Source organism: Anas acuta, chromosome 2 (assembly GCF_963932015.1).
Source record: "Anas acuta chromosome 2, bAnaAcu1.1, whole genome shotgun sequence".
Taxonomy (NCBI): Eukaryota; Metazoa; Chordata; class Aves; order Anseriformes; family Anatidae; genus Anas; species Anas acuta.
The window spans coordinates 60,689,685-60,704,096 of record NC_088980.1 but is presented as its reverse complement, the minus strand read 5'-3'; the positions used below and the strand labels follow the sequence as shown (position 1 = coordinate 60,704,096).

The window sequence follows — 14,412 nt, the reverse complement described above, 5'->3', positions numbered from 1 at the left end:
TTATTGTCCACATCCAGCACATAATCGATCCATCACTTGAAGCACCAGCATCTTAGAAAAGGACTTAGCACACATGAGCAACCAGACTCAGCCTGGAGCCACCAAACCGAATGTAAGTGCTTCAGCAGCAAGCTCTGCCAATTAAAAAAAAAAAACTCCCAAAAGTTACATTGACTATGAAGGAGACACCAATCCCATTAAAAATAGATACCTCAAAATAAACTGCAGAGTCTCTGGCATCTCCCTGCATCCTGTAACAACACCAGTCAGACCTTAATATGTAAATGTTAATTCACTAGCAGACAACTTTCAGAAAAAAGCCTGTCTGGCAAATGATCAAGGTGATACCATCTCTACACCACACATGACGGTAAGACTGAATGCTTTGCCACCCAGACTAGGAAAGAGCAGAGTATGGTGGATTAAGAACAAAAGACTTTAATACATACATCCCCCTCAGAGGAGATCAAACAGCTACAGAAGGAGAAACAATCACAACCACAGACAGTGACTCAAGTTGGCGAACACAAGAGACAAAGTTGTGTGAGATCAGCAGCCCGGACTATCTTCAGAGACCTGAGGTACCAGCAATGCACAGCAGACAGAGGCCAGAAACACTTACAAAAATACAAATTTTTGGCTACAGAATTCAGCAGTTAACGAAACACGTAACTGTGCATTTTCTATTCAAAAAGAGACGTTTTATTCCAACCCTAGCTGTACAAAACTTACAAGCTCCTCACCTATAGACAAGTCATGAAAAGCCCCCTTGTCACTTTTCAGCCCCATCCTCCCCACAGGCTACAACAGGATCTGATAAGAGTTAATATGATAAGCAACGTGAGACTGCTTAAAACAACCAGACAGTCAACTGAGATAAAGATCAGTAGAAAATATAAATTCTGTGTCTGGGTTGATCCCGTGCCAGGACTGCTGATGGTGTTTGAAGCTATTACAACCTTCACTTTGCACACAGAACAGGCAGCCCAGCTGGCTGGCCTTTAGTGGGTAAGAAACCAAGTAGTGCTTTTTTAATAAATGTATAACATCTTAGATAAATCATACAAAGGGCTTTCACCATCATACCGTTGTGAGAAATCAAGGATGAGATTTGGCCCCATATAGATCTGCACACACAATATGCTTTGATGTCTGCTAAATCAAGTTCTCTTCTCCTTTTCACAGGCAAATCTCTCCTAAATATTAAGGGAACCCATTAAAAATAAATAAATAAATAAATAAAGGTAACGACCAAGGCAGTTAATGCAAAATGGGAAAAAGTTTCCTCAGAGATGATGCAGATGATGCTCCAGCTGGAGCAAGTGTTAAGCACGCAGCTTAAGTCTTTTCAGTGATATCAAATTCAGCTCTCAAGAGGAAGTTTTGTATTTCATCTGCAAACCCAGACACCAATATTAAGGAGACACCTTTAAAGCATCCAAACCCATTTATTTTTCCATCTTTTTTCTACCCCTTCCACAACTCTGCTCATTCTCCTCTACTTAGTACCAAGTTCCATTTTTTAATGTTTATGTTTCCTGTTCCTTCTACAGAAAAATGAATACCTTAAAAAAACGATGAGAGGTTTAAAAGTAATGTCTTTTTCTGGGTTTACCCTTGTTGAAGGAGAGGGTCTGTACTGGCAGCACAGCCAGAGGAGGCATCATCCAGTAACAAAGCCCCTCCTGTGAGTCAACAGGCATCAGCTATGCAGAGATGCACCAAAAAAAGAGCAATACTCTTAATGGCTAATTAATGGCTAATTGAACCAGCTGTTGATTTTCTACTGAACACATCAGTCAAAACCCCAAAGATTGTTGAAAATTAAATGCTGCTTTTGCAGATGACACCTGAGGTGATGTATTGAAAATTACTGTTGATGGATACTAGAACAATCAAAGTTTTGCAAATGAAAATCAAACAAGTTCCAAGGGGGTAACAAGGGAGGAAACTGCATCTCTTCTCTGCTTCCCCATAACCACTAGAGAAGCAAACTCAAAGCATTTTCAAATCCAAACATACTTCATTTTCTTCTCTGTTCACAGCCAAAAAAAAATACCACTCCACATTTGCTCATGAACCACAATAATTCTATTAATTTGAGCTGTAATTCAGTAGCTTGCCTTGTACAAGATTTCTGAGCTATAGGTACCCTACAAGCTTTGACATCCATTTATCTCAGTGACACAATCATGAGGAAAGACAGACTTTAATACTCAGAAGGAGAAATAAGGACAGTAGCTCCTGTCCTGAGAAGAGAGCACAAAAAGGAAAAGACACGTCCAAAACATTGAGAATTATCAATTGCAAAATGATTTAACAATTAATCCTGTTGATTCCTTTGCAACCTGCAACTATTTAGTGCTCAGTTTCTTTGAGGTCTCTTGAGATCCTATCTGTCGAAAGAGATCACAGCAAGCTTGTGTATGCCTGGTTCTATTATTACTTTCCTCAGTCCTGTTTTATGTCTCCAGCATGCTATAACTACTTGTTGGTAAGACAATGCCATCCAGCAAGCCTTGGTACAGGCTTTCATTTAACTAAGGGAACCTACAGAACTCTGCTGCATGATGTTTGGACTGGATGCTAGCAGGGTTTGTCAAGCCAGCACATGAGTTCATGCACAAGCCCAAACAGCTTCTCCATCCTTGAACACAGCCACTCCAGAACTGAAATCCTGGGGTAAACTTATGAACTTACTTATCACCAGGGATTCAAAAGAAAAGTAATGAAGTGAACAGCTTAAGGATGCAACTGCAAACAACTCAATTAGCCACGGAGGCAAATTAGTCAGGCATACATTAAACAAGAGGACAGAGGAAAGCCTAAGTGAAGTACTTCATAAAAAATATTTTAAGCCCCAATCTTGTATCATCCATCCATCCATCACAAAACTATGTGACTAAGGAGAATTCCAGGTAAAGTTCAGATTTGGAGTTTTTGGGTATTTCTTTTTTGTTGTTGTTATTTTTAATCTAGGTGTTCCTTAAGGATAACAGCAAAAGATCATGACCCCATTTCCACTCCTCCACAGTCTGTGGGTCTCCCTATGATGTTCCTAATGTCACGTAGGCTCACGGATATCACCTTTCCCGTGAAAGCACAGGGATTATCTTTCTCTACTACTTTGCATTCTCCCTTGCAAGGACAAATGACACTTCCTGCTATTCTTCCAACTGTGAAAAATAGCTACTTACATCAAGCAGAGCACCAATAGCCTCGTTTGTTAACCAGCTGTTTTGCTATAAGTTGTTATTGTATCTAAATATTCTGAAATGTTTTTCTTGCCTATAAGAGTCATTTGTTCCAGGAATTTTCCAGAAAAAGATAGTTCTTACCTTTTCATTCCAAGTAAATGAAATAGTTTCTTGGGCATACATTGCCTTTTAGTGAATTCTGTGTAGTACCCAAGAATTTAAAATAGGGCTAGCATAAAAGTAGTTACTGGGTTAAGATAGAGACATTCTCCTTTTCATCTGAGCTCAACCCATGAATGCCTATCAACATGTGTTCATTCAAAGAAGACCAGAATTAGAAGACTCACATCACGTTTTCTAAATAGTGGTAGTTTTGTACATCTAAATTTTTTTAATGAGCTTTCCCAATGCAAAAAGCAAAGGTTGCTGCAGAAACAAACAAATGAAGAGAAACAAAAAGCTGTTTCTCAGAGATCTGTAAACTTAATATGACGTCATTTCCTCCATGGTGGTCCCTTTATTTATTTTATTTTCACTCAACAACCATGCACAAAATGTTGATAAAGTCAAAGGTTGAATCTTATCTCCCGTTCTCATGGTTTTTTAGGTACATAGAAGTTTCCTGGAAAAGTTTATACATTTAGGGATGTCTGGACCTGCTGGATTCTCAAAAACAAGATGTTACCAAGTGATATCCACTGAAGTTAGGTCATTATCATCTATGGGAATATGTTCTTCAGTAAGGAGGATATGCAACTCACCCACGTAGCCATACTGCCTCATATTGCTCTCTAGGGTGGTAGCACAGATTAGCGTGCTTTTAAGATACAAGCAGCTTAGAAGATGAACCTCCTTCCCATATAATTTTCAAATCCATTATATAAATTTCTAAGCAGAAGAGAAACTATTTTGTATGCTTTGGAAACAGAATTGTACTTGAGTGGCATTTCTTCAATAACAGTTGTCAATTAAAGGTAAAAAGCATCCTAGCAGACACTGAAAGAAACGTACACAAAGAACTGAGCCTTTGTATGTCCCACAGTGTCTGGAAAGCATTCCCTGTATTCCCCTAAGTCTATGATAGAGATGAAATGCAGTTATCTCACTAGTATTTTTAAGCCCAAATGAAGTGTGTCCTCTTCAAACCTGAAAGTCCAATTGCTTCAGGACAGATCCTGCATTACCCTGTCATTCCCATGCAGATACCAACATCAGCCCATGCACAAAGGAAAATACCTTACAAATCTAATAGATTAAACTTCCTGCTCCTGACAAAATAAAATTTTGCCTTCATATTTTGAGTATAACAATGTAACAACAAACCAAGCCAAAGGAAGAAATCTCCCACAAATGCACCTGACGAAAAGTAAATAAAATACATATTCCTGGCACTAGGCCTCAAAGGTTCATAGGTGATAGCACTCACACTGACAAATTATGCCAAACAAGAAGCTCTGAACTCCCACTCAAAAAACTTCATCCACCTGTCAGGAAAACAAAGCACATCTGGAGCCAAGCTACATCATTTTAATTGGTTGAATAATAAAAAAGGGGGGAGAATTGCATTGAGGCCAACATAAGTAAAAACAGGGCTGAACTGACCTTGACATACGCTAGGTAATGCTCACACTTTTCCTGCATGTACAACAGTTGTAACTTCTCTGTGACCTGTCCCACTGTCTCTCCAGAAGTCACAAAGTAAACTCTGGGTTGCTGGCTCTTTTCCTTCTTTGCCACATCAGCAGTCAGGTTATAATTCAAACCTGTTGTAAAAAAAAAGAAAAAGAAGAAAGCAAAGGATGTCAGTGAACAATAGTTACTTTCTAGCCACCTATCAATGGATCCTGTTGTCCCCAAGGCATATGTGCTTAAAAAAAGGTCAGGCCTTGCATGCTCTCAATCAATCACAAAGTTTCCTGTGGCTGCACAAAACCAAATCCAATTCCTGACATACTCCCAAGTTTTGTGCCACTGCTTTCCCCAGCCCTTCCTGAAGGATGACAAGAAGCAGTAGGAAGTTATGTGTAAAAATACATCTAAACAGGCACACCTAAAAAAAAAAAAAAAAAGAAAGAAAAAAAAAAACACTTAAATTATGCTATTAAAAGAAAAAGCAAAAAACAACGCAAACAACAACAAAAGCCTCAAGCTTTGTTTTCCTCTTAGAAAAGCACAAACTATGCATATGTCAACCAGGATGTGGCATTTCCTGACAATTACTTCAGTTGATTTGCAGTCATCTTAGAGTTTAGCCCTTAACTAGAGGTCACCACCTTGCACTGAGCATCCATCCCCTTTTAGATGTTACACAACCTCGGCAGTTTATAGAAGAAATACCCAGAGACTAGCCAGCTGTTTTCCTGCTGCTCTACAAAGCAGGTAGCTTAACACAATGGGTGGGTTTGTGATTGGATGGATATTTTTTCAGAAAAAAAAAAAGGTTGCTTGCTATGTCAAGAAGTTGCATAGCAATTGAATAATCCAAACTGATTGCACCTTTTCCATCAGCAGCAAAACTGCAATAGAAGCACAAATGCTTGCTCTGCTGCTGTTTGCAGATGATTTAAAGGCAGGCTGTGAGGTCCTTTCACTCATCACAGACCACGGTCTGTATTGATTTCAGCTGTTATCAAGGCAATGATGGGAGTACCATGAGACTGGCCCACTATAAATGGCTTAATTAGTTGATTATCTTTGTATATGACAGCCAGTGACAGCTCCTGTACTGATTAGTTACATATGTAGGGTGATTACCAAATTATTGCTTTGGTTTTTATTCATATTTTAAGTCCTAAATGATTGAAGCCAGATAAAATGCTCCCCATAAATGTAAACTTTTTTTTAACTGAGAATTTTATAAAAATTCAGTGCAAATGTAATATATTGCTGGATTGAGGTCTTCTATACATAATTTCAGCAAGGGATCTTTATTGTTGGTTGCTGCATTCTCATTCTGTTTTGTGTTGTCTTTTTTAATCAATGAGAACTGATCTCTTAAAATTAATACTGCCACCAATGTTCTCTCCTCTAATCATTTATTCACCGAAGTCTCATTGCTTTAAAAAATTCATTTAATGATACTGTGCAACTTGGTTTCTGTGAGCATGCAGCATTTCCGTAACTCACACCCACCTCACTTTGTGCTGCTTTCTGACCAGAAGCCCAGCGTTTGGCCTGTTTGAAATCCCAGCAGTCTCTTTAATTTTTTTCTTTGAAGTGTACACATACCACACCCAACCCCGATTTTCTCTCTTCCTCTTTCAAGACCCCACAAGCAGGCCTAGGGCTGTGCCTCCATCCCCTGCGTAACAAGGCGATGTGCCAGCAGACCCAGGCCATCATGGGCCCGCTGGACCATGCGTCCCTTCAATGAGGAAAGGATGGCATCCAGAGGGAAAGGGGCCGCCCGGGGAGGCCCCGAGGGAGGTCTCGTCCCAACACCAGCCCCATACCAGGCCTCAAGGCAAAACGTTTCCAGCTACCACAGCAGCAGTGGATGTTTTCAATCAAAATGTGCAGTCGGCCTCTCGTCCTCCCCTACCCCCACGTGGCCGCCTCCCCTTTATTTTGACAACTTGTTTCTATGTTATATCCAATGATGTCACATCAGTGGAAAAACTGAAATATCATGAGTAAGGCTTTTTTTTTTTTTTTTTTTTTTTTTTTTTTTTTTCCCACTCTGTCTTCATTGCTTCCAAAAAGCAGCCAGGGTGGGGAAGATAACTGGCCAGCCTCATCACCACTGGTGGTTTAAGTTTCTCCTGCTGGCTCCAGCAGCAGATCAGGAGGCAAGCTCTTGCTAGCAGATTTAACTCTTGCAGGTAATGCCTTGAAATTCTCTTCCAGCAGCTTAAAGTGTAGTTAGCAACGCTTCTGCAGATCTGCCCATCCACTTCACACTATCAAAAGAAAACTCTGGCATGGACACAATGAGAGTAGATGAAGGGCTTTATTTTTCTAGTGATTATTCCTTTCCTGTAACTAAAGTCTAATGCCTAAGAGGCCTCAGTAATAGCTCCCCCTGAGAAATTTTGGGTCATATCTCTAAGAGGACTACCAGCCAGCAGAGTCACTCCAGGTGGTGCTTGGACACCACAGCAACATACCTGCCAAGTAAAAATGGCATTTTTACAGTGGATTTGCATTCCTAAGTGGCACGACATGCAAGAGGCATGCCCTGCAGAGGGCTGAGGGTAGCCCTGAAGAGGACAGGAGTAAGGAGAGGGGCAAAGAGGACAGTGGTATCACATGGTCTGAGACAGGAATGACAGCTGGCTGTGTTAATGAAGAGCCTGCACACCCCCAAGCACCCAGCAAAACACTTCACAGCTCACTCAGAGGATGCCACAGCATACCAAAGGCCCGTGGCAAAATGCTCAGCAGGAGCGCATCCCTAAGGACTTGATAGGCTGCTAACTTGTACCGATTCGGGGGTGGACACCACATAAATTGGAAAACACATACCTACAACAAAACTGCTGCTGAGGCATTCATAGGTTAGCACCACTTGAGACCTGCACCCAAGCAGACTGGAAAAACAAGAGACAGACAGAAATAACACTCCTGCATCAAACTACAGCAGGATGCTGATAAGAAGAGGAGTATCTGCTTTTGTCAGGTTTTGGATCAGTCATGTTCTTCAGTCCTAGTAGAATACCAAAGCAGAGCAAAAACAACAAACAACTCATTATTCCACACTACATCTCACAATGCTCTCTTAGACAACACTATCTGGGACATGAGGACTACTCTAGACATGGATCAACGTACAAGTGATACACGGCTGAAGCAAACAATGAAGGAGCAAGTTTGAAGAACTATCTAAAGCACCTAACTCCAGCCAAATGCCCCAAACCTCTTGTTTTCACAGCCTTTAAAATTCATCTAACCCTTACACTGGCACAGATTTTTTTATTTTTGTACAGGAGATTACCCAGATCATAGCCATGAGTTTAATTCCCTTCTCTGGTGGAGATGAATGCAGTAACTCATGCACAGAGATGCCAGCAGCCTCTCTCTTATTGTTCTGGTCACCCAGAAGTGTGTGGTCTGAAGACGTTGAAGCCTGATCATCCAGGCTAGGAAAGGATTTCATCTCGTCCCTGCTTTTTCTGAGTTGTAGCTCAGCCTAATGTTCTGCAAGCAAACACTGTCATGTCGTGAGATCATGAGATGTAGCTGTGGTCAGGCAAAGCATGAAGCATCACTGCAGAACACAACCATGGCAATGCTGAGCACACATGCCCTCAGCCTAGCCATAAGGGAGGACAGCAATAGCAGCAACTACACAGCAGCATCTATGCAGGACCCTCAGGAATCTTTGACCATTATTTGCAGTGCATGTCACAGTCCCTGTTGCCGTGTCTTCATCAGTACTGCTCATCTCTCCTGCACCCTCAATGCCAACTTGCTACAGAGCCACACTGCATTCCAGTAGCTGTACCAAACCTAAACTCAACCCATTTCCTAGTATAGAGGAAGCCAATGGGGGACAATAGAATATTTTCTGTCAGTTTAAGATGTTTTGGGTTGTTTTTCTTTTTTCCTTAAAGTGTGCAATACATACATATTTACCTTATCCAGGAAAGCTGCTTCCTTTCTTTCTCACCTTGCAAGAGCTGCTGCTGCAGAAGAGAGCGTGCTGAACACTATTCTACAGAGACCCTTTGAGGGGCTGACAAAGCATTGCATTTCTCACACATCCAAAACATACCAGAGTTTGACTCTGATGGTGGATGCTCATCTCCCCAGAGAGCACTGAGGCAGAGTGAAGGGTCAGACAATGTCTGGCATGCAGAGCAGAGCACACACTTCATTTGGGCATTGCACTTTGTTCAGGCAAAACCATTTCTGCAATAAATTCATACTTCTGAAGACCATAGTCAGCAAACAGTATCCACGAAATGGATGGGAATTATACAGTCATTGTCAGCATCAAGAAGCAACAGTAAACACAGACTCTATTACATGACCAACAGTACTGCAACTGCTGTTGGGGAAAAAAAAAAAAAAAGAAAAAGAAAAAGAAAAAAAAAAGGTGGGAAAGTTTTGTATGCAAGTGAGACAGATAAGACAGCTTTCCTTCACATGGCACTTAATGAAACAACATGTTCTCATAAGCCTTGTAGACAAACATTTCCCAGAGAAGAATGCTGCCTGCACGTTCAACTTGACTTTCTAAACATGTAGTAGGTGACCAACTTCAGCTGCCCAAAAGCAAGGGCAAAGCCCAGATTTTCCAACAGTAACCAGCAGTTTTGAGTGTCCATACTGACAAGCCTTAAGGGAACAGCATTTTTCAATGAGCCCTATGTTCTCACTGCCTGACTTATCAGACCGGTCCCAGACATCTGAAGCTGAGGCAATCCCAGAGTCTCTGCCACAAAACTTTAACACAGCATTTCAGCAATTCTTCATGCCTTTCAGAGTCTGAACTGGACACTGATGTACTTGGAGGAATATTTTATTTTTTTCCATATTTAGCCACATAGGAGAGGAATGGTTGCAGTATTTCCATGAATTGTTCCACCCTTTGTTAATTGATACTCTTCAGCTACAACATAATTAAAATGGCCTGTTAGATTACAAACTGAAAGCTTATTTGAGATATTGTATCCAAATCATATCCCCGAGGGTTTTTATACAGTCAGTTCTGGCTGCAATGTTTTCAAGACAAATCAATTTGCTAGAAGTATTGTATAAAAGGACAATGGTTGGAAGTTTTATAATCATCTACTTAATAGTAAAAAAATCCCTTGCAATGAGACGGATGTTACCCACCAAAGAAGATGCACATGTGCTTTCACCACAATAAATCATCAAGAGCACTGTTTATATGACAATGCAGAGGAATGCAACTGGCTCTTACAAGACATGATGAAGCAGAAGATAACTCTTTCATGAAAATGGGGAATATATATTTAAAACGAGAAACAGGCAGATCATTTCTTAGCCACAGGTCAAGAGAGACAAAATTAAAGCAAAGCAAACATTTTAAACAGTATCCCCAGGAACATAAGAAAACCTAGGCATTCAGTAGATCTACTCACAGATTTTCACAAAGAAATCAACACCCCTGAAGCACCCAAGGACACGTATTTTCTAACTGAGAGAGTAGCAGGACATACGAAAAAAAGCTGTATCAAAGCACATATTTGTCTGCTAGGAGTCTGACATTATTTACAGGGAAGGAAAAGGGGCAAAAATAGAAAATGAAGTCCCAGTTGCATCCATATGTTAGAATCCAGAGAAATCTTAAACTACAACTCTGTTTTTTTGATCTTTCAGGTGACTGTGATGAGATGCATAAAGCAATGCCAACGAGCAGCTTCTAGTTTGTACTCCACATGAGAGATAAAACAAGCCCACTGCCATTCCTAAAGCATGGTCAAGTTAAAACAGCATGGTTGAACTAAATAAATCCAGTCTTCATGGTATTTAGAAATGCTATATCTATCTCATACCACTTCAGGCAATACCTAAGACTGGTAAACATCGGGATGTAAAAGACATAGGCAATAATTTAATGCAGTCAAGATGTAATGACTGGCACAATTACACACCTTACATGATTTCATTCACCCAAGTGAAGTGTAAGTTTACAGAATGGTCTCTAAACCACCCATGTGGTTTAGAGACTAAGCAACTCAAGAGATATTCTTGCCATCAATAAAATACTGGGCTATTTATAATTGTTTTACAGATGGGTAAACTGATGCATTGAAAAGGATTTGCTTGTGTCTGGGGGTAATAACACCCAAGAGTTCAAATTTATGGTGCTCTATTTCAAGAGCTCCATGTAGATTTTCAAAAAGTATTCATCCAGAGCACATCACAGCTGCTTTATGATACAGGATGTGTATAAAAAAAATGTGTTATCAACAGGCAAATAGAGGGAACATGAACTTTCAAAACACTGTTTGCTTCTGTGTTCTCTATCCTTGCAGTAAGGCTAAGGATACGTTTTCCTGTCCTTTCACTGAAGAGAAAACTACTCCAATATTATCTCATCCTCATCAGAAAAGGAACAAATTCCAAAGGAAGCATCTTGGGAGCCTCCAACTTTCTATAACTGCATACCCCAGCTCACCTCAAAAAAATTTCTTTCACAGAAAACCTTTGATACTGACTCCAAAGGGAGCCCCCAGCTCCATGTCAACCTGTCTGGGTGCCCCTGACCAGGGCCGGCACAGGTACCTTACCTATTTCTCCAGGAACATGCTTGCCACTGAAGCGAAAGCATGCTGTGACATTGAGGCAGTTCACAGGCTGCAAACCATCATGGCACTGAGGAGCTGTGATATTGATGGATGCTGGCAGAAAAATGGAGATGTCCATGGTGATGACAGGTCTGGATCTAGAGATCAACATAGAAGTGGAATTGAACAGTCATTCAAAGAGAAGTTTCTCAGCCAAAGCAAAACAAATAAAAATCGGTAATGTGCACAATTTCAAGCAGAAATTAAAAATAAAAAAATGCATTTGAACTCTAAAATAAATTAGCTCTTGATCTAGCTGGCAAAGACAGCTACCTTCTGAATGAAAATCACAGCATTAGCTTGAAGTTCAGTGCTCAGATACAGACTGCAGGAGGCAGCTGGGGTAACTGATAATATATAACAAACATCTCCAGTAAAAGTTGCATAAAGTCTTCCTGATGACCGAAGACAAAATTAGCAAGTGAGGACAACAGACTCATGCAAGTGAGGCTGCTAGCTAAGGTGCCTGCATAGTCAGGAGAGGTAAATAATGGTCCTAGGTAAAATCTGTAACCTGAAAGTCAAGTTGGGAGCACAGGGGTAGGAGATGCATCCATACATATTTTTTCTTATGGTGTAAGTGGGACAAGAGACAAAACATTCACATTTTCTGGAAGAGCAAATATTTGGGTAATTTCTCCCAGCAGATGCTAAGAAATGAATACTCTTTCCATGTTGTAGAAATCTACTTTGGGAGTGACCCAGTGCACCGTGAATGGAAGTTTTCCACCCTTGCAACTCCTGCACTGAGCTACTGCTACAGTAAGTCCCAGCTGAAGAAGAGCTCAGCAAGAGTCGCAGAGCAAGCTAAGGACCACCAGGGCCCAGGTGAGTCTGCTCTCAGATGACACAGAAGTGCCACCAGCTTTCCTGGGAAAAGCAGCTCAGAAATCCAGTATCTACAGAGCTGTCCTCAGTGCAGGACTTCAGTCCAAGTATTCAGCAAGTGTTATTCTTCGTGGTTTCAGTTCCGTACATGTCCAATTTGAACGTGCTCTTCCAAAAACAACTCCAGTATTTAAAAAAAAAAAAAAAAAAAGTGCAACAACCAGCAGATTAACTTGTAGGGTAGTCCCAGCACCCTGTAAGGCCAGACCACATAAGCAAACCACTTCAGGACTCTCACTCCACAAGCCACTTAATTTGGAGGTGTGGGAGAGAGGAGAGAAGAGAGCAAGGATTGTGGTTACACCTAATTCATATCAACTGGAACAAGATTCACATCAATCTCTGAGACAGCTGCTCACAGTCTTTTACCGCAGCTTGAAATAACAGTGCAAGTTTGCCTTACGAGATGGAGGATGAAGATAAAATGCTAAGCCTAGAAATATATACAGTAATGGGGAGGAGGGCAAGGAAAAAGGAGGAAAAAGAGTGAGCTTCCTAGGAGCACCCCACTATGGAAAAAACACTCTCCAAGTGCTAGGGGAGAAGTAAAAGAATAAATGTTATAATTGATCTAAAACAATATTTCCTCTCGAAAGGAGAAATTTTTCCAGTCATGATGCACTGATTTTCCTTTAATGTTAACTCACTTGGTTATTCATTGGGGAAAAAAAAATAAATAAAATATGCCTGTCAAACGGCCATACACACACGCAAGTAATACAGCAACTACAATCTGCCCCAAGTCACCACAGCTTCCACAAAAGCCTTTAATATCACTTGGCAAAACATTTGTTGGTTTTGGCCAAAGGACTTCACAAACGCTTCTGTAGGGGTGTGGAAAAAAAGCTGATTTCTTTATCCTAATCTGAATCTAAACAGCAAGAGTGACATGCTCTGAACTGGAAGCAGCAGCAATTAATCAGGCTGCCCACATCATTAGCCAGCAATGCCCAGATCTCCACAGAAAGGCACAGGCAGTGACTGAATGCTTGGCCAGAGGTTACTAGGCTGTTGTGGTGCATGTTGTTCTAAATATCACCGCAAACCTTTCTGAGGGCCTTTTTCCACCCTGCAAGGAACAACAGTGCAGGAGAACCACACACAGTTGTACTCTGAGTGGTTTCATACCATTGGGGTTGTGAGGTCCTGTCTCAGCGCACAGCACACCATTTTACAGAGCATCAACTGGCTTCCCCTGTTTGTGTGACAATGGCACTGAAAGCCCTTCAGAAGACTTGACCAGCTGCCACACTTGTCGTTTCTTTCTTCCTATCCCTTTATTTTGTTGTTTAACTGACTCAAATGGAAACAGAGTCATGCTTTCCCTGCTTTTAACTAGATGTGGGTTGGCACATCTTTTCAGCACTTCAAGCATTTGTCTTGCCAATCTCACCACACTTCCCTATCTTCCATTAAGATACAGGAATCCTTACTTCTACTAGTAGCAACACCTAGTTACTGTCAGTATTGTTCTGTTAAATATTTACAAGTGCAACAATGGAGCTACTGGCAAAATTAAAACTTCCCATTCTCTTCTGTGTGCCTCAAGCCTGCTTGTACTCTGTCTCCACCTGTGTAATTTGGCGAATCAAGCTGCCACACCTCCCTCCATCAGATGAAACAAGCAATTGTACTTAATGCACACAACTGAACAGTAGCCCAAATGCCATGTGTATTCAAAACATCTCTGTATTTCATTTCCTTACAGACTCTTATTTCATTCTGCAGTCCATTATAACTCGCAGAATTAAATTCTGGCATCGTATGCAGCTGGCTTTTTGTTCCATTTTGTTCCCTTAAATAATACTTTGTTACTGTTCTTACATTTACATAAAGTACATAATCTTCTCACATATTCAGAGCAACCTTTCTCAAGAGGCACTGAGATGCACCACATCTCCACCTGGCTTTAACTCTTTGGTTTCTTCATAGCACTGAGAGGTCATCCCTCACTATGCTGTTATGGTTATGCTTGAAAAGCAATCCAATTTGATTTTGCCTACAATAGACTAGGGAGAAAATATGTGGGGTGGAGGACCTAGACAGATATAAACAGAAACAATTAAAAC

General features: G+C 40.9%; 1 protein-coding gene across 4 annotated transcripts in view; it reads right to left on the bottom strand.

The window, feature by feature from the left end:
- ITGA9 (integrin subunit alpha 9) overlaps nucleotides 1-14,412 on the bottom strand; it is a 223,383-nt gene that overhangs the window by 166,518 nt on the left and 42,453 nt on the right. For all 4 annotated transcript variants that reach the window (XM_068675025.1, XM_068675026.1, XM_068675027.1 and 1 more), the window contains exons 14-15: nucleotides 11,399-11,553; nucleotides 4,800-4,960 (exon numbers count right to left, since the gene is read on the bottom strand). In XM_068675025.1, the coding sequence (XP_068531126.1) occupies nucleotides 4,800-4,960; nucleotides 11,399-11,553 (316 nt within the window). The remainder of the gene's footprint in view (nucleotides 1-4,799; nucleotides 4,961-11,398; nucleotides 11,554-14,412) is intronic.